The 26789-nt window shown below is 41.1% G+C and overlaps 1 protein-coding gene across 5 annotated transcripts in view; it reads right to left on the reverse strand.

The window, feature by feature from the left end:
* LOC121561144 (NACHT, LRR and PYD domains-containing protein 1 homolog) overlaps positions 1-25268 on the reverse strand; it is a 47415-nt gene extending 22147 nt beyond the window's left edge. Inside the window, exons 1-13 of one of the 5 annotated variants that reach the window (XM_045218784.1) lie at positions 24879-25265; positions 24433-24479; positions 23750-24296; positions 22833-22894; positions 22044-22081; positions 21581-21645; positions 21234-21448; positions 20786-21045; positions 20501-20626; positions 20203-20332; positions 20088-20117; positions 17635-17917; positions 17016-17102 (exon numbers count right to left, since the gene is read on the reverse strand). In XM_045218784.1, the coding sequence (XP_045074719.1) occupies positions 17096-17102; positions 17635-17917; positions 20088-20117; positions 20203-20332; positions 20501-20626; positions 20786-21045; positions 21234-21448; positions 21581-21645; positions 22044-22081; positions 22833-22894; positions 23750-24296; positions 24433-24479; positions 24879-24889 (1821 nt within the window). In that variant the 5' untranslated portion in view covers positions 24890-25265 and the 3' untranslated portion in view covers positions 17016-17095. Of the gene's footprint in view, positions 1-49; positions 183-347; positions 474-632; positions 893-1082; positions 1298-17015; positions 17103-17634; positions 17918-20087; positions 20118-20202; positions 20336-20500; positions 20627-20785; positions 21046-21233; positions 21449-21580; positions 21646-22043; positions 22082-22832; positions 22895-23749; positions 24297-24432; positions 24480-24878 lie in introns of those variants that run through there. The other 4 variants (XM_045218781.1, XM_045218785.1, XM_045218783.1 and 1 more) reach the window with 4 other exon arrangements.
* Positions 25269-26789: the final 1521 nt, after the last annotated feature.

Genomic DNA, 26789 nt, shown 5'->3' on the forward strand with positions numbered 1-26789 from the left:
ATAGCATCTGTTACAAAAGTACAAAGTTATGATTGACATATGCTCCTACTTTGTGATACCACTTCTTTCCATGCAATCCTCTCATCATCACCGAATAACTCCATCTCAATGTCAACCCCTGTCATTTTCAAAACCGCCTTGAAAAAGCTTGGTGTTGAGTCTCTATGTATGAGATGAATCTTCTGGAGAGAGATGGAGAGAGCGAGAGAGAGATTGCTTGCAATGTAAACATATGTTTCCCATGCCAATAAAGCCATTTGAATTGAGAGCCATCGAGCGAGAGAGAGCAATGGATAGAAATGTGACTTAAATGTCAGATTCATGTTCTTAGTCTACTAAAACTGTACCTGTGGATTGATGTAGGTAGAACAGGGAATGTTCAGTCTGAAGAAACTATTCAGTTTGAAGGCCTGCTCTGGTCTTGTGATGAGAACCCTTGAAGACCCTTGAGACTTTTCCTGTTGTTCCACAGCCTGCGAAACGAGGCATGAAATACACAGCCAGTCAATGTATAGTCTTATTCAAACATTATTCAGAAAACTAGCTACAAACTATTATCTTCATGTTATGAGTGTCAACATAAACCGTACCACTGCTTAGTTAAGGTCACCTCTAAAAGAATGGTACCTCACCTGTATTTGGCTGGGGTTACTGGGGAACAGGTATAGGCGTGGAATTAGTGTTTGCTTTTTCACTGTCATATAGAGCATCAGCTCACAGTGGACATCTATGTTCCGCGAAAATATATAGCTCAGTATAACAGAGATAGCTGAGAACTTGGGATGGAGAATTTTGGCATGGAATCTGGTGACCTCATGCACTTCCTCAACAGACACTCCATGTTCCTCTACATGAAGAATCTTCATCTCATTCCTCAGGGAAGGGTTGGTCCCTGAACAACACAATAAAAAGGAGACAGAAAGACAAATATTGTATTATTCATCCAACTAAAACACAAAGAATATGCAGTATCAGATCACAGTAAACAAACTCCCAGAATAGTTAATTAATTCATTCATTCAGGAAGTGAAACTCAGTTACATGGAAATGTCTTTCTGAATACTATGTCTATATGGTTTTACCTAAACAGACAAAGTGTGGCAGATGAACTTCCTCCAGTTCACCTAACTCCATAGTGATGTCCAGCAATGGACCACCTTGTCCGTACTGCATGTCTATCAGAAGGTGACTGTAGGGTTCCCAGTTCCTGAAGTGATACTTCAGAATGACATCTCTCTCACACACCCAGCGGAGCCCAGACACTGTGCACTCATAACGCCCCTTGGGTGTCCTGTGCCTGAGGGCAACAACAAGATATGGTAGAGAGGGTCAATCGTCAAATGGAGAGGTTGGATTAGAAGACTATTCCCAAAGGTAATGGGGAAATACACTAGCAAGTGGAATTAAATGTTAAAAGTAGTTATTTTACCTGAACATTGTCACTCCCTGGACAGTGGAAGTCAAGGATTCAATCTGAAGCCAGTGTGTGGAGTCCTGAACAAGGACAAGCATGTCAGTTATACATATGGGGCCAGTTTCCTGGATTTAAAGCATGATCAATGGAAGTTTCAATAGAAAGTTATTTAAGGTCCAGGACTAGGCTTAATCTGTGTCCGGGAAACTGGCCCATCAACCAAAGTAACTAATCTAATGTATTTATTCAATGTTACATGGAATGCTGGTATGACAACAGCTAAAATCCTGCATTCCTACAAGCAGAACAAAGGACTGTCTATATCCCAGTATGAATGGTTGGTCAGTACACACCTGGCTTTCAGACTGTGTTTATATTACTAAAGCAGAACACAGGACTGTCTATATCCCAGTATGAATGGTTGGTCAGTACACACCTGGCTTTCAGACTGTGTTTATATTACTAAAGCAGAACACAGGACTGTCTATATCCCAGTATGAATGGTTGGTCAGTACACACCTGGCTTTCAGACTGTGTTTATATTACTAAAGCAGAACACAGGACTGTCTATATCCCAGTATGAATGGTTGGTCAGTACACACCTGGCTTTCAGACTGTGTTTATATTACTAAAGCAGAACACAGGACTGTCTATATCCCAGTATGAATGGTTGGTCAGTGCACACCTGGCTTTCAGACTGTGTTTATATTACTAAAGCAGAACACAGGACTGTCTATATCCCAGTATGAATGGTTGGTCAGTACACACCTGGCTTTCAGACTGTGTTTATATTACTAAAGCAGAACACAGGACTGTCTATATCCCAGTATGAATGGTTGGTCAGTACACACCTGGCTTTCAGACTGTGTTTATATTACTAAAGCAGAACACAGGACCGTCTATATCCCAGTATGAATGGTTGGTCAGTACACACCTGGCTTTCAGACTGTGTTTATATTACTAAAGCAGAACACAGGACTGTCTATATCCCAGTATGAATGGTTGGTCAGTACACACCTGGCTTTCAGACTGTGTTTATATTACTAAAGCAGAACACAGGACTGTCTATATCCCAGTATGAATGGTTGGTCAGTACACACCTGGCTTTCAGACTGTGCCTGACTCCTGAAGGTATGTAAAAGTGAGAATTGACATTATGACTTACCTCAACATGGTCACAAGTCTTACAGCTCTGAGGAATCCCTGAAGTCAAAAGTAGTTATTTAAAATGGACAATCTCATGTAATAACTAATTAATAATTATTAAATAGACTTGTAATAAAAATCTATATAAGTGAGCAACAGTCTCATTAGCACACATTAGTGTTATATGAGTGAGTGGCGCAGTTGTCTAAGGCACTGCATCGCAGTGCTAACTGTGCCACTAGAGATCCTGGTTCGAATCCAGGCTCTGTCGCAGCCGGCCGCGACCGGGAGACTCATGGGCGTCGCACAATCGGCCCAGCGTCGTCCAGGGTAGGGGAGGGAATGGCCGGCAGGGATGTAGAGCAGTTGATAGAGCATGGCGTTTGCAACGCCAGGGTTGCGGGTTCGATTCCCATGGGGGGCCAGTATAAAAAAGAAAAAAAAAAAAGAAAAAATGTATTCACTAACTATAAGTCGCTCTGGATAAGAGCGTCTGCTAAATGACTAAAATGTAAAATGTAAAATGTATATTAATGAATGTTTGTGGAAGCAGGAAACAACATGGTTCTGGTCCATGTTTTGTAGATGTTGGGGGCCTGATTTCTGGTAGATCCCAGGATGAGAGCTTAAAGGTAGAGTCAGCTACATGATGTTGTACGAGCAGCACCGCAGATATTGTGATGAGCAAGATGCCTGACTTCTCTCTCACACAGTATCTGCCCATGTGCAAGGGTTCTCTTCACTCTCTTACAGTGTGGTAGCCACGGGACCAAAACAGAGCAGTTTAGCATCGCGCTCCAACGCCCTTAGTTGTTGTAGAAGTTTACCCACTATGCTGTTTACTTTGTGCATCTACATCATATTGCTGACTCTACCTTTAAGTTTGTTTTGACCAAATAGATCATGATTGTGTTCCTTGCCTGGGACTCACGAACGCATTAATCATATTTTGATTTTAAAACAATTATCAGTTAACACTCACATATCTGGTCTCTGGTGTTCTCAGGTCCAGGCTTGATACAACACTCTCCACCATGGTCTCTGCTGTTGGGAAAGCAGATGGATAGACTGTGATTAAACTAAATACAACTTATAAAGGCTTTATATAGCATACATACAGTCTTCATAAGCAATACAAAGGGTGTATAAAGGGTGACAGAACAGCTCCCTATGTAGGGTGCATTGCCAAATGTGACACAACACTATGTCAACTTCCATGAAGTCAATACTGATGGTGACATTACAGGTGACATTGCTTATCTTGATGAAAGCCCCTAGAGACGTGAAGTCATCAGGTATCATTTTAACAGGTTCTGATGCCCTCTTGTGGTTAGAGTGAAACAACTTGCGGTAACTCTCTGTGGTTCTAAATCAATAGTTGTTTTGTGGTCCGAAAATGTCGGAAACATTAACTTGCTTGACCATGATGTAGGTTATGTAACTGTCTGTTACATAGAATATGCTTTGTGGACTTAACCGGACAGTGATTTTACGCACGCACCTCTACTGGTGTGACCTCATAATTGGCGTGGATGCAATTTGGACACCCAAGCTTTAGGCTTCTGTAGGACTGAACCTGCCGAGTTGATGTATGAGCTTCGGAATGTTTTAATTATAGGCTATGCCCGGGCTTTTCTCCGTTTATTTCACCATTTGTATCATGTTAAATATCAGCCACTATCGAGAACCACCGTCAGTAAAACCCACATACATTTATAACTGTCACTTTAGTGTTCGTTTTCTTCAATGTGTAGCTTACATTTTGCATCATTCCATTCTGTTTCCCTTTCTTTCCTCTGTCACGTCAGTGTAAGTTGTTCCTGAGGGTCGTTAGCATTAGGCTAACGTTGTGCAAGAATTTAGGACATGTAGCCTGTTTGAATCATTATGGAACTCAGACCACACGTAGCAGGTTAAACCTGTAGCCTGGTTCACGGTTCACGACGACTGAACCGGTTTCATACAGTTCCATGATTAGTGAGAATTAGGGTAAATGTATAGGACCCCCCTATTCAACCCCTATTGTACACTTTTTTCCACCTTCCAATATTTTATGGATTGAACTTGAATATGACAACTTTCAGGATGAATCAAACCACTGTATTTTTTATTAATCAATATATTTAGTGTGTAAAGGTTCTCCAAACCAATTTTTTTGAATGATTCATACATACTTTCCTAACCCTAAAATGTGCCTAAATAATCTACAAAATCGGAGTATTTTTAAATCTACCAGTTGGTGCTGAAACGAAGATGAAGATGCATAGATGGTATTCTTTCATTGATCCCTATATTCTGAACCCGTCCTCTCGATGTATTCTAGTCTGGCGACAAATATCCAATTAAAGGTACACCGTATTTAAAAGCATGGCTGAAGATAAATGTACTGAAAACGCTATTGAATGAAACTCCACAAGAAAATCTGTTGGCCAGCAAGTGTTTTCAGCAGTTGAATCACATTAATTCAGCGCACGCAAGGGAACCACGCCTGCAAAACCCGTTATGCAACTTAATAAGGTAAAGTCTGAATAGAAACTATGAGCAGTGCGTAGGAAAGGCGAAATTTCATAAGTTGGAATAGTGCCCTTAGTGAATACACCCATGCACCGCTTGACTTCACATGAGGTGCCAACAGTTAATCTCGTCCGTTGCACCCGGGCTTGTATTCAGGTGTGCCGAAAACGATGCGGAACATTACGCAACAGTGCGCTGGCCAAGTTATATGAAGCGTACGGCACTGAGCAAAACGGATCACAGCCTTTCTGATCGGTGTCGCCAGAAAGCATTTTCAACTTGAACTTTGATTTATCCCAACATTTAAATAGTTTCTATGTCTATTGTTGCGCGTCATTTTTACTTGACTTGTCGAAACAGACTATTTTCTTTAGTGACAGCTTTACGTAATTCCGATGCACGTCTTTCTAACGCAGTTTCGACATGCGGATAATAATCACGATAATGTGATGTCAATCGCCTTTACCATTAATACCCTACCTCATAGCCCTGTAGCCTATAACATCACATCACATTGGATCATATTGATTAGGCTAAGCAATATGAATCAACACCAATGTACAGTAAAATTAGCATTTTTGAAAGTTGAAATCAGTATTGTATTAACTTTACATTTCTGTAGATGTCTTACCCCTAAATCATCTGTCTCTCTATGATAGCCTAACTTCTCCAGAACACTTTTCTACATTAAATTGTAAAAGAAAGCTACAAACCTCCGATGTTTTTGTCTTCTACCTGTAAGGTCCATTTCTTCCTCTACTTCCTGATACTACCTATGTTGGGACATGAGGTGGAGGGAGGGGAGAGGTCGAGGGAGGGAGGGAGGAGAGAGGGAGAGGTGGGGGGAGAGAGGGAGAGGTGGAGGGAGAGAGGGTGGAGGGAGGGAGGAGAGGTGGAGATTGAGCATAATGCAATATCAAAAGTAGTGCCCTATATAGGGAAAAGGGTGTCATTTGAGAGTACGTACTCTATACACTGTGTAGTAACATAGGACCTTAGATCTTATTGACATAGGATCTGTCTCTCTCTCTAACAGACACACACACACACACACACACACACACACACACACACACACACACACACACACACACACACACACACCTTAACAGAGGTGACTACACTGCATTTACAACTTGCGGTAACTCTCTGTGGTTCTAAATCAATAGTTGTTTAGTGATCGGAAACATTAACTTGCTTGACCATGATGTAGGTCATGTAACTGTCTGTTACATAGAATATGCATTGTGGACTTAACCGGACAGAAGTTGCTCTCTGGTTTTGTGATAAAACAAACGTGTGGTTGAATTTATTCTCCCACTGTGTCTTCTTATTGTCTCGACCTTTAGGCCTAAAGCCTATATCAGGGTCACAAGGCATATGAATTAACAGGTTATAGAGCAAAACAAATATTACAACACATAGATTGTATTGTATTTTTCTGTCTTCCCCAGTGATTTTACGCACGCACCTTTACTGGTGTGACCTCATAATAGGCGTGGATGCAATTTGGACACCCAAGCTTTAGGCTTCTGTAGGACTGAACCTGCCGAGTTGATGAATGAGCTTCGGAATGTTTTAATTATAGGCTATGCCCAGGCTTTTCTCCGTTTATTTTACAAGTTGTATCATGTTAAATATCAGCCACTATCGAGAGCAACCGTCAGTAAAACCCACATACATTTATAACTGTCACTTTAGTGTTCGTTTTCTTCAATTTGTAGCTTACATTTAGCATCATTCCATTCTGTTTCCCTTTCTTTCCTCTGTCACGTCAGTTGTTCCTGAGGGTCGTTAGCATTAGGCTAACGTTGTGCAATAATTTAGGACATGTAGCCTGTTTGAATCATTATGGAACTCAGACCACAGGTAGCAGGTTAAACCTGTAGACTGGTTCACGGTTCACGACGACTGAACCGGTTTCATACAGTTCCATGATTAATGAGAATTAGGGTAAATGTATAGGACCCCCCTATTCAACCCCTATTGTACACTTTTTTTCCACCTTCCAATATTTCATGGATTGAACTTGAATATGACAACTTTCAGGATGAATCAAACCACTGTATTTTTTATTCATCAATATATTTAGTGTGTAAAGGTTCTCCAAACCAGTTTTTTTATGATTCATACATACTTTCCTAACCCTAAAATGTGCCTAAATAATATACAAAATCTGAGTATTTTTAAATCTACCAGTTGGTGCTGAAACGAAGATGAAGATGCATAGATGGTATTCTTTCATTGATCCCTATATTCTGAACCCGTCCTCTCGATGTATTCTAGTCTGGCGACAAATATCCAATTAAAGGTACACCGTATTTAAAGGCAAGGCTTAAGATACATGTACTGAAAACGCTATTGAATGAAACTCCACCAGAAAATCTGTTGGCCAGCAAGTGTTTTCAGCGGTTGAATTACATGTATTAAGCGCACGCAAGGGAACCACGCCTGCAAAACCGGTTATGCAACTTAATAAGGTAAAGTCTGAATAGAAACTATGAGCAGTGCGTTGGAAAGGCGTAATTTCATAAGTTGGAATAGTGCCCTTAGTGAATACACACATGCACTGCTTGACTTCACATGAGGTGCCAACAGTTTATCTCGTCCGTTGCACCCGGGCTTGTATTCAGGTGTGCCGAAAACGATGCGGAACATTACGCAACAGTGCGCTGGCCAAGTTATATGAAGCGTACAGCACTGAGCAAAACGGATCACAGCCTTTCTGATCGGTGTCGCCAGAAAGCATTTTCAACTTGAACTTTGATTTATCCCAACATTTAAATAGTTTCTATGTCTATTGTTGCGCGTCATTTTTACTTGACTGACTTGTCGAAACAGACTATTTTCTTTAGTGACAGCTTTACATAATTCCGATACACGTCTTCTAACGCAGTTTCGACATGTGGATAATAATCACGATAATGTGATGTCAATCGCCTTTACCATTAATACCCTACCTCATAGCCCTGTAGCCTATAACATCACATCACATTGGATCATATTGATTAGGCTAAGCAATATGAATCAACACCAATGTACAGTAAAATTAGCATTTTTGAAAGTTGAAATCAGTATTGTATTAACTTTACATTTCTGTAGATGTCTTACCCCTAAATCATCTGTCTCTCTATGATAGCCTAACTTCTCCAGAACACTTTTCTACATTAAATTGTAAAAGAAAGCTACAAACCTCCGATGTTTTTGTCTTCTACCTGTAAGGTCCATTTCTTCCTCTACTTCCTGATACTACCTATGTTGGGACATGAGGTGGAGGGAGGGGAGAGGTGGAGGGAGAGGTGGTGAGAGGGAGGGAGGGAGGGAGGGAGGAGAGAGGGAGAGGTGGAGAGAGGGAGGAGTGGAGGGAGAGGTGGAGAGAGAGGGAGGGAGGGAGGAGAGAGGGAGAGGTGGGGGAGAGAGGGAGAGGTAAGGGGGATGGGAGTGAGGGTGGAGGGAGGGAGGGAGGGAGGGAGAGGTGGAGATTGATCATAGTGCAATATCAAAAGTAGTGCACTATATAGGGAAAAGGGTGTCATTTGAGAGTACGTACTCTATACACTGTGTAACATAGGACCTTAGAGCTTATTGACATAGGATCTGTCTCTCTCTCTAACACACACACACACACACACACACACACACCTACCTTCACAGAGGTTACTACACTACATTTACAACTTGCGGTAACTCTCTGTGGTTCTAAATCAATAGTTGTTTTGTGGTCCGAAAATGTCGGAAACATTAACTTGCTTGACCATGATGTAGGTCATGTAACTGTTACATATAATATGCTTTGTGGACTTAACCGGACTTAACCGGACAGTGATTTTACGCACGCACCTCTACTGGTGTGACCTCATAATAGGCGTGGATGCAATTTGGACACCCAAGCTTTAGGCTTCTGTAGGACTGAACCTGCCGAGTTGATGTATGAGCTTCGGAATGTTTTAATTATAGGCTATGCCCGGGCTTTTCTCCGTTTATTTTACCATTTGTATCATGTTAAATATCAGCCACTATCGAGAGCAACCGTCAGTAAAACCCACATACATTTATAACTGTCACTTTAGTGTTCGTTTTCTTCAATTTGTAGCTTACATTTAGCATCATTCCATTCTGTTTCCCTTTCTTTCCTCTGTCACGTCAGTTGTTCCTGAGGGTCGTTAGCATTAGGCTAACGTTGTGCAAGAATTTAGGACATGTAGCCTGTTTGAATCATTATGGAACTCAGACCACAGGTAGCAGGTTAAACCTGTAGACTGGTTCACGGTTCACGACGACTGAACCGGTTTCATACAGTTCCATGATTAATGAGAATTAGGGTAAATGTATAGGACCCCCCTATTCAACCCCTATTGTACACTTTTTTTCCACCTTCCAATATTTCATGGATTGAACTTGAATATGACAACTTTCAGGATGAATCAAACCACTGTATTTTTTATTCATCAATATATTTAGTGTGTAAAGGTTCTCCAAACCAGTTTTTTTATGATTCATACATACTTTCCTAACCCTAAAATGTGCCTAAATAATATACAAAATCTGAGTATTTTTAAATCTACCAGTTGGTGCTGAAACGAAGATGAAGATGCATAGATGGTATTCTTTCATTGATCCCTATATTCTGAACCCGTCCTCTCGATGTATTCTAGTCTGGCGACAAATATCCAATTAAAGGTACACCGTATTTAAAGGCAAGGCTTAAGATACATGTACTGAAAACGCTATTGAATGAAACTCCACCAGAAAATCTGTTGGCCAGCAAGTGTTTTCAGCGGTTGAATTACATGTATTAAGCGCACGCAAGGGAACCACGCCTGCAAAACCGGTTATGCAACTTAATAAGGTAAAGTCTGAATAGAAACTATGAGCAGTGCGTTGGAAAGGCGTAATTTCATAAGTTGGAATAGTGCCCTTAGTGAATACACCCATGCACTGCGTGACTTCACATGAGGTGCCAACAGTTTATCTCGTCCGTTGCACCCGGGCTTGTATTCAGGTGTGCCGACAACGATGCGGAACATTACGCAACAGTGCGATGGCCAAGTTATATGAAGCGTACAGCACTGAGCAAAACGGATCACAGCCTTTCTGATCGGTGTCGCCAGAAAGCATTTTCAACTTGAACTTTGATTTATCCCAACATTTAATTAGTTTATATGCTATTGTTGCGCGTCATTTTTACTTGACTGACTTGTCGAAACATACTATTTTCTTTAGTGACAGCTTTACATAATTCCGATGCACGTCTTTCTAACGCAGTTTCGACATGTGGATAATAATCACGATAATGTGATGTCAATCGCCTTTACCATTAATACCCTACCTCATAGCCCTGTAGCCTATCACATCACATCACATTGGATCATATTGATTAGGCTAAGCAATATGAATCAACACCAATGTACAGTAAAATTATCATTCTTGAAAGTTGAAATCAGTATTGTATTAACTTTACATTTCTGTAGATGTCTTACCCCTAAATCATCTGTCTCTCTATGATAGCCTAACTTCTCCAGAACACTTTTCTACATTAAATTGTAAAAGAAAGCTACAAACCTCCGATGTTTTTGTCTTCTACCTGTAAGGTCAATTTCTTCCTCTACTTCCTGATACTACCTATGTTGGGACATGAGGTGGAGGGAGGGGAGAGGTCCATTTCTTCCTCTACTTCCTTATACATGGACTTCCTGTGTTGGGACATTTACAATACCTCGCCTTAAGAGGTGACGTCACTACATTTACAACACCTCACCTTAACAGACTGACTACGCTACATTTACAACACCTCACCTTAACAGACTGACTACACTACATTTACAACACCTCACCTTAACAGACTGACTACGCTACATTTACAACACCTCACCTTAACAGAGGTGACTACACTACATTTACAACACCTCACCTTAACAGACTGACTACGCTACATTTACAACACCTCACCTTAACAGAGGTGACTACACTACATTTACAACACCTCACCTTAACAGACTGACTACACTACATTTACAACACCTCACCTTAACAGACTGACTACACTACATTTACAACACCTCACCTTAACAGACTGACTACACTACATTTACAACACCTCACCTTAACAGAGGTGACTACACTACATTTACAACACCTCACCTTAACAGACTGACTACACTACATTTACAACACCTCACCTTAACAGACTGACTACACTACATTTACAACACCTCACCTTAACAGACTGACTACACTACATTTACAACACCTCACCTTAACAGAGGTGACTACACTACATTTACAACACCTCACCTTAACAGACTGACTACACTACATTTACAACACCTCACCTTAACAGACTGACTACACTACATTTACAACACCTCACCTTAACAGACTGACTACACTACATTTACAACACCTCACCTTAACAGAGGTGACTACACTACATTTACAACACCTCACCTTAACAGACTGACTACGCTACATTTACAACACCTCACCTTAACAGAGGTGACTACACTACATTTACAACACCTCACCTTAACAGACTGACTACACTACATTTACAACACCTCACCTTAACAGACTGACTACACTACATTTACAACACCTCACCTTAACAGACTGACTACACTACATTTACAACACCTCACCTTAACAGAGGTGACTACACTACATTTACAACACCTCACCTTAACAGACTGACTACACTACATTTACAACACCTCACCTTAACAGACTGACTACACTACATTTACAACACCTCACCTTAACAGACTGACCACACTACATTTACAACACCTCACCTTAACAGAGGTGACTACACTACATTTACAACACCTCACCTTCACAGAGGTGACTACAGCAAGTTGATGATGACTTTCGACTCCAGTGCGTTCAAAACAACTGGGAACTCTCCGACTTTCGACTTCAGTGCGGTCAAAACAACTGGGAACTCTCCGACTTCAGTGCGTTCAAAACAACTGGGAACTCTCCGACTTTCGACTTCAGTGCGGTCAAAACAACTGGGAACTCTCCGACATTCGACTTCAGTGCGGTCAAAACAACTGGGAACTCTCCGACTTCCGAGCGTTCAAATCAACTGGGAACTCTCCGACTTTCGACTTCAGTGCGTTCAAATCAACTGGGAACTCTCCGACTTTCGACTTCAGTGTGGTCAAAACAACTTGGAACTCGGGGAAAAAAACGTTTCAATGCCCATTGCTGCACGTCACTTTTACTTGGCCGAATTGACGAGACTGACTTTTTTTAAAAAAGAAACTAGTTTACCTGATACACGTCTTTCTCCAGTAATTGAAAGAGCGCAAAGCTAATATCACGATCATGTGCAGTCAATCGCCCATACCCTACCTCATAGCCCTGTAGCCTATAATATAACATTGATTCATATTGACTAGGATAATCAATATGATCCAGCGACAATGTAAGTAAGCCTAAAATGATCCATATTGAACATTGAAATCAGTATTTGAATAAGTTAACAATTCTGCGGATGTCTTACCCCCTAAATCACCTCTCTCTGCGATGGCCTAACTTTTACAAAACACTTTTCTACATCAAATTGTAAAAGAACGCTACAAACCTCAGAAACATTTTTCTTCGACCGATAGTGTCCATTTCTTTCTCTATTTCCTTATAAATGTACTTCCTATTTCAACACAGTGGGCGGGTTCACCACGTATAGGTTTATAGTATATATTTATGTAATGTAAAGTCTTCATAAACTTAATGCAAGTATTCAGCCCATAAATTCATATTTTATCTAGTAAAAGTGGATTTTTATTTCAGGATTTGATTTAGTGATGTTTTGCAGGTGTTACCAAGAGAGGGCCCTGTGACAACACCCAGGTTTGGCAGAAGGACGCTAGACGGTCATATCTGTGTGGTAACATGATAGGATGGGTAACCAATGATATACAATGATTCTGCAAACCCCCAAAAATTATTTATTGTAATGTATAGCATATGAATTTAAAAATGGACTATTTATAATGTGAAGTTACATTGAATTAATCACACTTATCAAAGACACATTCACACACTCAGATCGACCGAAACACATTCACAGACACACACACACACATAAATACATTCCATTCCTTTTAATTTCATTTATTGAAAATGTAATTGACAGTGATACTGCACATCAATCAACATTTCTGTGAATGTGCCAGATTTAGCCAGCTAGCTAGTTTTCAACTGTAGTCCCTGGGCAGGTAGATAAACATTTTAATAAATACTAAATACATGTTTTTGCCCTAGCACCAACACATCTGATTCTACTAATCAAAGGCTTGATGATAATTAGTTCATTAGTTGAATCAAGTGTGTTACTTCTAGGGCAAAAACAACTAATGTGATCCTTAGGGATCCCAGAGGAGAGGTTGGAATACACTGACCTAGAGTAATGTGATCCTTAGGGATCCCAGAGGAGAGGTTGGAATACACTGACCTAGAGTAATGTGATCCTTAGGGATCCCAGAGGAGAGGTTGGAATACACTGACCTAGAGTAATGTGATCCTTAGGGATCCCAGAGGAGAGGTTCGAATACACTGACCTAGAGTAATGTGATCCTTAGGGATCCCAGAGGAGAGGTTGGAATACACTGACCTAGAGTAATGTGATCCTTAGGGATCCCAGAGGAGAGGTTGGAATACACTGACCTAGAGTAATGTGATCCTTAGGGATCCCAGAGGAGAGGTTGGAATACACTGACCTAGAGTAATGTGATCCTTAGGGATCCCAGAGGAGAGGTTCGAATACACTGACCTAGAGTAATGTGATCCTTAGGGATCCCAGAGGAGAGGTTGGAATACACTGACCTAGAGTAATGTGATCCTTAGGGATCCCAGAGGAGAGGTTGGAATACACTGACCTAGAGTAATGTGATCCTTAGGGATCCCAGAGGAGAGGTTGGAATACACTGACCTAGAATAATGTGATACAAATTAAGTCAGTATTTATTAATTATCTCACCACTTCTCACACACACACACACACACACACACACACACACACACACACTAAAGCATATACGCAAACACAGACACACACAGAGCGATTAAAACACTACAGGATAAAAAACACAATATTTCACTTTTACTGAAAATATCATTAAGGTCTATATTTTCATAGTGACTTTGTACATGGTTGGAGTCACTTCCATTTGAATTCCAGTCCAGTCAGAAAGGAAACCAAATTCCAAATCCAAATTGTCTTCATTGAAAAGCATTGAGGAGAATTGGAATTAGAATGTCAGTCTACTTCCTGAATTGACTGGGAATTGATCCCAACCCTGACTATGTATTGGTTTACCAACAATTCTCAATATATTTTTCAATAATGAATTCTCATTATATAAATCAAATGAAATTGTATTGGTCACATACACATATTTAGCAGATGTTATTATGGGTGTAGTGAAATGCTTGTGTTCCTAGCTCCAACAGTGCAGTAGTATCTAACAATTCACAACAATACACACAAATCTAAAAGTAGAAGAATGGAATTAAGAAATATAGAAATATGTGAAGACAGACAGACAGACACACAGATAGACAGACAGACAGACAGACAAACACAATTCATTGAAAATCAATTCATCTTTACATTCTAAAATATTTAGAAATAGGCATATAATATTGCAGAACAAAGCATATACTCGCGAAATAGCCTATAGGCCAACAACAAGTTCGGATTGGCTACCATTCGTCCCATCTCTCATTTAATAGGACCCACTTCACAGTAGTAAATAGATCAGCTACAGTATTTCCAGCAGCCTATTTTGCTCTATGCGATCCGATCCGAAGCGCAGTTTAACGTTAGAACAGACGATTCACCTTTTCCATTGACGTTTGTAGGCGACGTCTGAATGATGCAATGTGACATTTCTTGCGTAGACAATATTTCATTTATAAACATAATACATTATCATAATCATTGCATAATACATTCCTCACCTTTTCTGGCCATGATGAGTTCATATTCCCGATGTAGCCATACAACAAATTACCATGCGCATTTCTCATTTAATTGGGCCTATCAGAGAGGCTATTATTTAAAGTGTTTGCTCTATGCAGATGACAGGGTGCGCGGCGCGGTGTATAACATACAGCAGAATGGAACAGGTGAACAGACAGATTATCTTTTGGATTGAAGTGTGTAGGCTACCAATAAACTCTAGTTTATTTTTATTTTTTTGAGTAGACAATGTTTCAGAATTTGTGGGCAGGGAAGCATATTTAGGTTCAGGAAAAGTGAATGCAAAACATTACTGCATTCCAACGATCTGCTTACAGGTCCACAACAATTTGCAATTGTTTTTGTCTTTCAGAAACGGTCAGATAGACCTACAGCAAATGTCACTGTAAAATAAAACATTCTGCCAACACCTCCAAAGACATTTGAAGTTCGCCATGGATATTTCCTTTAGATATACTGTCTGGGCCTAATTCCAATCCTTCCAAAGTATACAGCAAATAAGGGCGTTATTGTCACCATAAAAGATTGATGATGGGTGTATTTCATAACGCTAGTTCATGCAGGCACCGTTTTACAACAGGTCTGATTTATAACTGCAAATATGAATGCGCCAAGTTTATACATCTCAATGCTTTTGTGCATGCACATTTATCAATTTATAAATATTGTGTAGAATCTATCTTAAAATACAAAATATAAATGCAATTTTGTTGGTATGCATAGAAAAAGTATGATGTATTAAGCAATCCTATGACGCAAACGTAGGAGATCGCCATTGATAAATCTCAGCCTCAGTTCTTGTGTATTACTTTGGCTATTTAGCATTTAGAAAGGCCCTTATTTAACCAGATATGGTCAAAATCATCCCTTTAAAGCCCGTGGGGAATGTACAAAGCCTTACAATGAAATGAAACAACAAAAGCTAAGAACATTTTTTTCCAAGACTGAAATAGAGGTGTAAGTGTCAGATATTTAATACAATAAATGTTACGAATTTCAGAAACAAACAAACAAAAAAAATCACTATCATCATTGCGGGACTTTTATTTTGAAGGAAAATCGCCGAGGTCAAGACCTTATTCTTTCTAGGTCTTGTTTATTCATACTGGCAGAACGGAGGTGAAGCGAAGTAGCGGCACCATTGATCTACAATAACAGGTAGACCCGTTCCCCTACTTCATTATAAATGGACTTCCTATTTCAACACAGTGGGAGGATTCAACACCCATAGGTTCATCTAAAGTCTTCATCCACTTAATACAAGTATTCAGCCTATAAATTAAGATTCTATCTAGTAAAACTGCAATTACATTATTCAAAAATAATAACAGTTGGGAGTATTAATGGTATTATAATCAATTTTACATTCCTTTTCACAATGCAACTAGTTTATAATGATAATAAGACCTTTACAGGCTTTGTTACATTCACATCTATTGATAGAATTTGACCGGCAATATATTTGATGTGAAAAAAGAACAGCGACTCCGTGAATGGTGGTCCTCAAGAGCTTTGGACGGTGATTTGATGGTCTCCAGAATGGGAAAGATTGGGAACCGCTGAGCTAGACAGTCACATCTGTGTGGTAACATGATAGGATGGAAAACCAATGATATACAATGATTCTGCAAACCTAAAACAGACTGATTATAATGTATAGTATATGAAGTTACATTGAACTAATCACAGTAATCAGAGACCAACTCACACACAGTATATACAAAGACACACACACACAAAATACATTCCTAGGTGAAGAAGTGTCTTAGTCCACAGACTAGGAGACAGGCCTCAGCGTCTTCAGATTAGGTGAAGAAGTGTCTTAGTCCACAGACTAGGAGACAGGCCTCAGCGTCTTCAGATTAGGTGAAGAAGTGTCTTAGTCCACAGACTAGGAGACAGGCCTCAGCGTCTTCAGATTAGGTGAAGAAGTGTTTTAGTCCACAGACTAGGAGACAGGCCTCAGCGGCTTCAGATTAGGTGAAGAAGTGTCTTAGTCCACAGACTAGGAGACAGGCCTCAGCGGCTTCAGATTAGGTTCTACAAGAAAGAGGATGGAGGAGAAGGGAAGAGAGAGATCAGAAAGTATGGAGGAGAAGGGAAGAGAGAGATCAGAAAGTATGGAGGAGAAGGGAAGAGAGAGATCAGAAAGTATGGAGGAGAAGGGAAGAGAGAGATCAGAAAGTATGGAGGAGAAGGGAAGAGAGAGATCAGAAAGTATGGAGGAGAAGGGAAGAGAGAGATCAGAAAGTATGGAGGAGAAGGGAAGAGAGAGATCAGAAAGTATGGAGGAGAAGGGGAAGAGAGAGATCAGAAAGTATGGAGGAGAAGGGAAGAGAGAGATCAGAAAGTATGGAGGAGAAGGAGGAGTTCCACCTGAGATAATGATGTGATGATGGTCCTATGATGTAACTACAATAAGATAACAGTCATTTATTACAGACAGAAACACAAAAACATGCTTCCATTCTGGAAAAACAGTTCCTCTTTGATCTGGGTAGCTGTGTTTTTATTTGACCTATATTTATTCATTACACATATTCAAGGGAGGGAGCAATGAAAACTGTCTTACCTAGATTCACTCAAGTCCTTAACAAGATGGTTTTCATGTTCAACGAGAGCTTTGAGACAAGCTCCCGTCACTTCTCGTCCTTTGGGGATGACTGCTTTCAGTAGTTTTCTCATTCGGTCCTGTTCAGTTGTTTCAGCTGTTATTCTGGAGTGCTCTTCTTCACCAATCATGTTCTTTGACCACAGATCATCTGCTATTGGCATTGAGTTTTTGGTTCGCTGAATTAGTTTAGCCCAGTGTTTCTTCAGAAACTCCTCAGCAGGAATGTCAGGGACTGTTAATGCTGAAGGGGGGGTCAATTAAATTAATATGGCTTTAGGGTTAACAGCAGCTGTTTCTACATCTTCCACTCTCTCCAGTTATCATTCCTCTGATAGTCATTTATTGTATAGAGCCGACTCCAGGGTTGTGGTCAATTCCAATTAAAGTCAGTCAATTTAAAATAGAAAATTGAAATAATAATTTTTCCTGTTAGGTTTATTGAGAAGTCATTGAAAATAGATTATTAATGTTTTATCAACAATCTACTCAGAATACTCTAATGTCAAAGTGGACATGTCCCCCATACATTCAACATCTGTAAGGTCCCTCAGTCAAGTGTTGCATTTCAAGCACAGATTCAACTATATACAAAGACCAGGGATCTTTTAGAATGCCTCACAAAGAAGGGCAGTGATTGGTAGATGGGTAACAATAACACATCAGACATTGAATATCTCTTTAAGCATGGTCAAGTTAATAATTATCCTGTGGGTGATGTATTAAACCACCCAGACACATCAAAGATGCAGTCGTCCTTCTGAACTGAGCTGCAGGACAGGAAGGAAACTGTTAGTGATGTCACCATGAGGCCATTGGTGATTTTAAAACAGCTACAGAGTTCAATGACTGTGATGGGAGAAAACTGAGGATGGATCAACAACATTGTAGTGACTCCACAATAATGACTTAAATGACAGAGTGAAAAGAAGAATACAAAATATACAGAATAAATATATTCCAAAACAGAAATACCTTATTTACACAAGTATTCAGACCCTTTGCTATGAGACTTGAAATTGAGCTCAGGTGCATCCTGTTTCCATTGATCATCCTTGAGATGTTTGAACAACTTGATTGGAGTCCACCTGTGGTAAATTTAATTGATTGGACATGTTTGGGAAGGAACACACCTGTCTATATAACGTCCCACAGTTGACAGTGCATGTCAGAGCAAAAACCAAGCCATGAGGTCGAAGGAATTGTCCGTAGAGCTCCGAGACAGGATTGTGTCGAGGCCCAGATCTGGGGAAGGGTACCGAAACAGTTCTGCAGCATTGAAGGTCTCCAAGAACACAGTGGCCTCTATCATTCTTAAAATGGAAGAAGTTTGGAACCACCAAAACTCTTCCTAGAGCTGGCCGCCCAGCTAAACTGAGCAATCGGGGGAGAAGGGCCTTGGTCAGGGAGGTGACCAAGAACCTGATGGTCACTCTGAAAGAGCTCCAGAGCTCCTCTGTGGAGATGGGAGAACCTTCCAGAAGGACAACCATCTCTGCAGCACTCCACCAATCAGGCCTTTATGGTAGAGTGGCCAGACGGAAGCTACTCCTCAGTAAAAGACACATGACAGCCCGCTTGGAGTTTGCCAAAAGGCACCTAAAGGACTCTCAGACCATGAGAAACAAGATTAGCTGGTCTGATGAAACCAAGATTGAACTCTTTGGCCTGAATGCCAAGCGTCACATCTGGAAGAACCCTGGCACCATCCCTACGGTGAAGCATGGTGGTGGCAGCATCATGCTGTGGGGATGTTTTTCAGCGGCAGGGACTGGGAGACTAGTCAGGATCGAGGGAAAGATGAATGGAGCAGTACAGAGAGATCCTTAATGAAAACCTGCTCCAGAGCGCTCAGGACCTCAGACTGGGGCGAAGGTTCACCTTCCAACAGGACAACGACCCTAAGCACACAGACAAGACAACGCAGGAGTGGCTCCGGGACAAGTCTCTGAATGTCCTTGAGTGGCCCAGCCAGAGCCCGGACTTGAACCCGATCTAATATCTCTAGAGAGACCTGTAAATAGCTGTGCAGCGACGCTCCCCATCCAACCTGACAGAGCTTGAGAGGATCTGCAGAGAAGAATGGGAGAAACTCCCCAAATACAGGTGTGCCAAGCTTCTAGCATCATACCCAAGAAGAATCGAGGCTGTTATCGCTGCCAAAGGTGCTTCAACAAAGTACTGAGTAAAGGGTCTAAATACTTATGTAAATGTGATTTTATTTTATATATACACATTTGCAAAAATTTCTAAAACCTGTTTTTGCTTTGTCATTATGGGGTATTTTGTGCAGATTGATGAGGGGGAAAAAACGATATAATCAATTTTATAATAAGGCTGTAACGTAACAAAATGTGGAACAATTCAAGGGGTCTGAATACTTTCCGAATGCACGGTAACTCATGTTTACTTACTTGTTGAATGGGTGGCAGTGATGTATTCATCTGAAAGATAAACAAAATGAGGTTATATCACTCTAAATAGCATCTGTTACAAAAGTACAAAGTTATGATTGACATATGCTCCTACCTTGTGATACCACTTCTTTCCATGCAATCCTGTCATCATCACCGAATAACTCCATCTCAATGTCAACCCCTGTCATTTTCAAAACCGCCTTGAAAAAGCTTGGTGTGGAGTCTCTATGTATGAGATGAATCTTCTGGAGAGAGATGGAGAGAGCGAGAGAGAGATTGCTTGCAATGTAAACATATGTTTCCCATGCCAATAAAGCCATTTGAATTGAGAGCCATCGAGCGAGAGAGAGCAATGGATAGAAATGTGACTTAAATGTCAGATTCATGTTCTTAGTCTACTAAAACTGTACCTGTGGATTGATGTAGGTAGAACAGGGAATGTTCAGTCTGAAGTAACTATTCAGTTTGAAGGCCTGCTCTGGTCTTGAGATGAGAACCCTTGAAGACCCTTGAGACTTTTCTTGTTGTTCCACAGTCTGCGAAACGAGGCATGAAATACACAGCCAGTCAATGTATAGTCTTATTCAAACATTATTCAGAAAACTAGCAACAAACTATTATCTTCATGTTATGAGTGTCAACATAAACCGTACCACTGCTTAGTTAAGGTCACCTCTAAAAGAATGGTACCTCACCTGTATTTGGCTGGGGTTACTGGGGAACAGGTATAGGCGTGGAATTAGTGTTTGCTTTTTCACTGTCATATAGAGCATCAGCTCACAGTGGACATCTATGTTCCGCGAAAAGATATAGCTCAGTATAACAGAGATAACTGAGAACTTGGGATGGAGAATCTTAGCATGGAATCTGGTGACCTCATGCACTTCCTCAACAGACACTCCATGTTCCTTTACATGAAGAATCTTCATCTCATTCCTCAGGGAAGGGTTGGTCCCTGAACAACACAATAAAAAGGAGACAGAAAGACAAATATTGTATTATTCATCCATCTAAAACACAAAGAATATGCGGTATCAGATCACAGTAAACTCAAACTCCCAGAATAGCTCATTCATTCATTCAGGAAGTGAAACTCAGTTACATGGAAATGTATTTCTGAAAACTATGTCTATATGGTTTTACCTAAACAGACAAAGTGTGGCAGATGAACTTCCTCCAGTTCACCTAACTCCATAGTGATGTCCAGCAATGGACCACCTTGTCCGTACTGCATGTCTTTCAGAAGTTGACTGTAGGGTTCCCAGTTCCTGAAGTAATACTTCAGAATGACATCTCTGTCACACACCCAGCGGAGCCCAGACACTGTGCACTCATAACGCCCTTTGGGTGTCCTGTGCCTGAGGGCAACAACAAGATATGGTAGAGAGGGTCAATCGTCAAATGGAGAGGATGGATTAGAAGCCTATTCCCAAAGGTAATGGGGAAATACACTAGCAAGTAGAATTAAATGTTAAAAGTAGTTATTTTACCTGAACATTGTCACTTCCTGGACAGTGGAAGTCAAGGGTTCAATCGGAAGCCAGTGTGTGGAGTCCTGAACAAGGACAAGCATGTCAGTTATACATATGGGGCCAGTTTCCTGGACACAGGTTGAGTCTAGTGCTGGACTTAAAGCATGATCAATGGAAGTTTCAATAGAAAGTTTTTTAAGGTCCAAGATTAGGCTTAATCTTTGTCCGGGAAACTGGCCCATTAAATGAACAAAGTAATTTATCTAATGTATTTATTCAATGTTACATGGAATGCTGGTGATTGATCCAATTAAACTGTCTAATGACAAAATATGACAGCAGCTAAAATCCTGCATTCCTACAAGCAGAACAAAGGACTGTCTACATCCCAGTATGAATGGTTGGTCAGTACACACCTGGCTTTCAGACTGTGCCTGACTCCTGAAGGTATGTAAAAGTGAGAATTGACATTATGACTTACCTCAACATGGTCACAAGTCTTACAGCTCTGAGGAATCCCTGAAGTCAAAAGTAGTTGTTATTTAAAACGGACAATCTCATGTAATAATGAATTAATAAATATTAAACAGACTTGTAATAAAAATCTATATAAGTGAGCAACAGTCTCATTAGCACACATTAGTGTTATATTAATGAATGTTTGTGGAAGCAGGAAACAACATGGTTCTGGTCCATGTTTTGGAGATGTTGGGGGCCTGATTTCTGGTAGATCCCAGGATGAGAGCTTAAAGGTAGAGTCAGCTAAATGATGTTGTACGAGCAGCACCGCAGATATTGTGATGAGCAAGATGCCTGACTTCTCTCTCACACAGTATCTGCCCATGTGCACGGGTTCTCTTCACTCTCTTACAGCGTGGTAGCCACGGGACCAAAACAGAGGAGTTTAGCATCGCGCTCCAACGCTCTTAGTTGTTGTAATAATAATAATAATAATAATATAATAATAATAATATGCCATTTAGCAGACGCTTTGATCCACAGCGACTTACAGTCATGCGTGCATACATTTTTTTTATGTATGGGTGGTCCCGGGGATCGAACCCACTACCTTGGCGTTACAAGCGCCATGCTCTACCAGCTGAGCTACAGAGGACCCACTATGCTGTTTACTTTGTGCATCTACATCATATTGCTGACTCTACCTTTAAGTTTGTTTTGACCAAATAGATCATGATTGTGTTCCTTGCCTGGGACTCAAGAACGCTTTAATCGTATTTTGATTTTAAAACAATTATCAGTTAACACTCACATATCTGGTCTCTGGTGTTCTCAGGTCCAGGCTTGATACAACACTCTCCACCATGGTCTCTGCTGTTGGGAAAGCAGATGGATAGACTGTGATTAAACTAAATACAACTTATAAAGGCTTTATATAGCATACATACAGTCTTCATAAGCAATACAAAGGGTGTATAAAGGGTGACAGAACCACTCCCTATGTAGGGTGCATTGCCTAATGTGACATAACACTATGTCAACTTCCATGAAGTCAATACTGATGGTGACATTACAGGTGACATTGCTTATCTTGATGAAAGCCCCTAGAGACGTGAAGTCACCAGGTATCATTTTAACAGGTTCTGATGCCCTCTTGTGGTTAGTGTGAAACTGACACTACAGTGAGACATAGGAGAGGAAACATCTGTACATCCAACAGAACACATTAAAAACATACCACCACCACTAATCTAACTGTCTGTAGGTCCAACAGAACACATTAAAACACACCACTACTACTAATCTAACTGTCTGTAGGTCCAACAGAACACATTAAAACACACCACCACCACTAATCTAACTGTCTGTAGGTCCAACAGAACACATTAAAACACACCACTACTAATCTAACTGTCTGTAGGTCCAACAGAACACATTAAAACACACGACTACTACTAATCTAACTGTCTGTAGGTCCAACAGAACACATTAAAACACACCACCACCACTAATCTAACTGTCTGTAGGTCCAACAGAACACATTAAAACACACCACTACTACTACTAATCTAACTGTCTGTAGGTCCAACAGAACACATTAAAACACACCACTACTACTAATCTAACTGTCTGTAGGTCCAACAGAACACATTAAAACACACCAATACTAATCTAATTGTAGGAATGATTCCAGAGGAAAACACATGATAAAACATTGCTATGACTCACCTTTGAATGTGTTGGTCATCTATCTGACACAGGGTCACTGAGGAGGAGTAAACCTCAAACCCAGGATAGAGGGGTTCAGTGAATGTGGTGTGCTCTGTGTAAAGGTGTGTCAGTGTACCAGAGGAGGAAACACTATAGAAGGACAAAGTACCAGCTGGCCAGTCCAGATACACTCCAACTCTGTTAGAAACAGGACCAGGGAAGAATCTGATGACTCCAGCATGGTAAAAGTTATATCCGCTGTCAGAGCAGAATAAACTCCAGGACTTCCTGTTGTATCCAATACAACTGTCCACCATCACTCCCTTCCTCTTCATTCCTTTGTACACCACACCAATGTGAGCCATGTCACCATCCCTCTCCACCTCCCAGTAATAACGAGATCCAGATAAGACTTCTCTGCAGAGAACTTGGGGATGATGGTCAAATCTGTCTGGATGGTCTTCATAATGCTGCTTCTCCTCCACCCGTGTCACCTTCCTGTTCCCCTCAGACAGTATCAGGTTTGGGTTTGCTGTATTTGGGTCCAAGGTGAGATGACAGGCATCTGTAGACAAAAGAAGAGTTTAATCAAACCACATCTTCATATAAAATGTTGTTTTGTAGGTAGAGAACAAGTATTGATTAGTTACTATGTTACTGTAGTTCTGAATATGTAGTTAATTAGGATTGAAGAGACTTACATTTCCTCAGCCCTGATTTCAGCCTGAACTCTCCACCATGATCCACACTGTTGGAGAAACAGGTTATTGACTGACAAAGACCTAATAAAGCAGTCAACATTTAAACCATATTGTTGTGTTCTGGTGCACTATCCAAGTTCATTACTAGAGACATACAGGTATTCTATCCTACCTACTGCATACAGAACAGAGTACAATTCATTACTAGAGACATACAGGTATTCTATGCTACCTACTCCATACAGAACAGAGTACAATTCCAACAGGATATCAGAGATGCAGAAGAAGAGTATTCATGTGGTGATGATGTATGCTGTGTTGGAGTGCTAAGCCTGCTGGGTAAACATCCCCTGTATTCTACCATCATGTCCTCATGTTACTGAACCTACTACACTTCATAGGACACAACCACTGATCACACTATTAGGACATCTATTCTGACTTACTTCAGCTTCATCAGTTTATCTGTGGGATCCACCAGAGCAGCTGAAAGCAGTCCCCCTGCAGAGTCTCCTGGGTGATTGTAGCTCAGGTCCAGCTCTTTCAGGTGGGAGGGGTTTGACCTCAGAGCTGAAGACAGAGCAGCACAGCCCTCCTCTGTGACCAGACAGCCAGACAGCCTACAGAGAGACACAACAGCTGTCTAGGTTGGTGGACTTGTGTCAATCATCTTGTAGGACACCCATATATTTGTCCATGACACAAACATTTTAAAGAAACATCAGATGTTCAGAGTATTTGTTTTACTAAGCTCAGTACCGACCTGACTGAAACAGCTGTACATACCCCAGTGTGTGTAGTTTACAGTCTGGATCCTCCAGTCCAGCAGAGGGCAGTGTAACTCAGCTCAGTACAGACCTGACTGAAACAGCTGTACTTACCCCAGTGTGTGTAGTTTACAGTCTGGATCCTCCAGTCCAGCAGACAGCAGTGTAACTCCTGAGTCCTGCAGTTCATTGTCTCTCAGCTCCAGTTGTTTCAGTTGTGAGTTGGGTGAACTCTGGACTGAGGCTAGATCTGAACAGCAACCCTCTGTCAGACCACACTGACCTAGACTAGAGGACAGAAGAGCACATGATTAACAAATGTTTAAAACATCCATAAATAACTCATACTGAAGAAAGTTAACTCACACTAGTGTCTGTATGTTGCAGAGTGAACGGGTTAGTCAATTGGCATGATGACTGCAGGAATGTCCACCAGAGCTGTTGCCAGAGAATTTTATGTTCATTTCTCTACCATAAACCACCTCCAACATCGTTTTAGAGAATTTGGCAGTACATCCAACCGGCCTCACAACTGCAGACCACATGTAACCACGCCAGCCCAGGACCTCCACATCCGGCTTCTTCACCTGCAGGATGGTCTGAGACAAGCCACCAGGACAGCTGATTTAACTGTGGGTTTTCACAACCGAAAAATGTCTGCACAAATAGTCAGAAACCTTCTCAGGGAAGCTCATCTGCGTGCTCGTCATCCTCACCAGGGTCTTGACCTGACTGAAGTTTGGCGTCGTAACCGACTTCAGTGGGCAAATGCTCACCTTCGATGGCCACTGGCACGCTGGAGACATGTGCTCTTCACGGATGAATCCCGGTTTCAACTGTACCGGGAAGATGGCAGAAAGCGTTTATGGCGTCGTGATTGCATTGTGTGGGCGAGCGGTTTGCTGAGGTCAACGTTGTGAACAGAGTGCCCCATGGTGGCGGTGGGGTTATGGTATGGGCAGGCATAAGCTACGGACAACGAACACAATCACATTTTATCGATGGCAATTTGAATGCACAGAGATACCGTAACGAGATCCTGAGGCCCATTGTCGTGCCATTCATCTGCCGCCATCACCTCATGTTTCAGCGTGATAATGCACGGCCCCGTGTCGCAAAGATCTGTATACAATTCCTGGAAGCTGAAAATGTCCAAGTTCTTCCATGGACTGCATACTCACCAGACATGCATGTTTGGGATGCTCTGGATCGACGTGTATGACAGCGTCTTCCAGTTCCCGGCAGTTTTCAGCAACTTCGCACAGCCATTGAAGAGGAGTGGGACAACATTCCACAGGCCACAATCAACAGCCTGATCAACTCTATGAGAAGGAGATGTGTCGCGCTGCATGAGGCAAATGGTGGTCACACCAGATACGGACTGGTTTTCTGATACACACCAATACTTATTTTTTTAAGGTATCTGTGACCAACAGATGCATATCTGAATTCCCATTTATGTGAAATCCATAGATTAGGGCCTAATGAATTTATTTCAATTGACTGATTTCCTCATATGAACTGTAACTCAGTAAAACCTTTCAAATTGTTGCATGTTGCATTTATATTCTTGTTCAGTATACAGTACAT

This window comes from Coregonus clupeaformis, unplaced genomic scaffold (genome assembly GCF_020615455.1).
Source record: "Coregonus clupeaformis isolate EN_2021a unplaced genomic scaffold, ASM2061545v1 scaf1800, whole genome shotgun sequence".
NCBI classification, from domain to species: domain Eukaryota; kingdom Metazoa; phylum Chordata; class Actinopteri; order Salmoniformes; family Salmonidae; genus Coregonus; species Coregonus clupeaformis.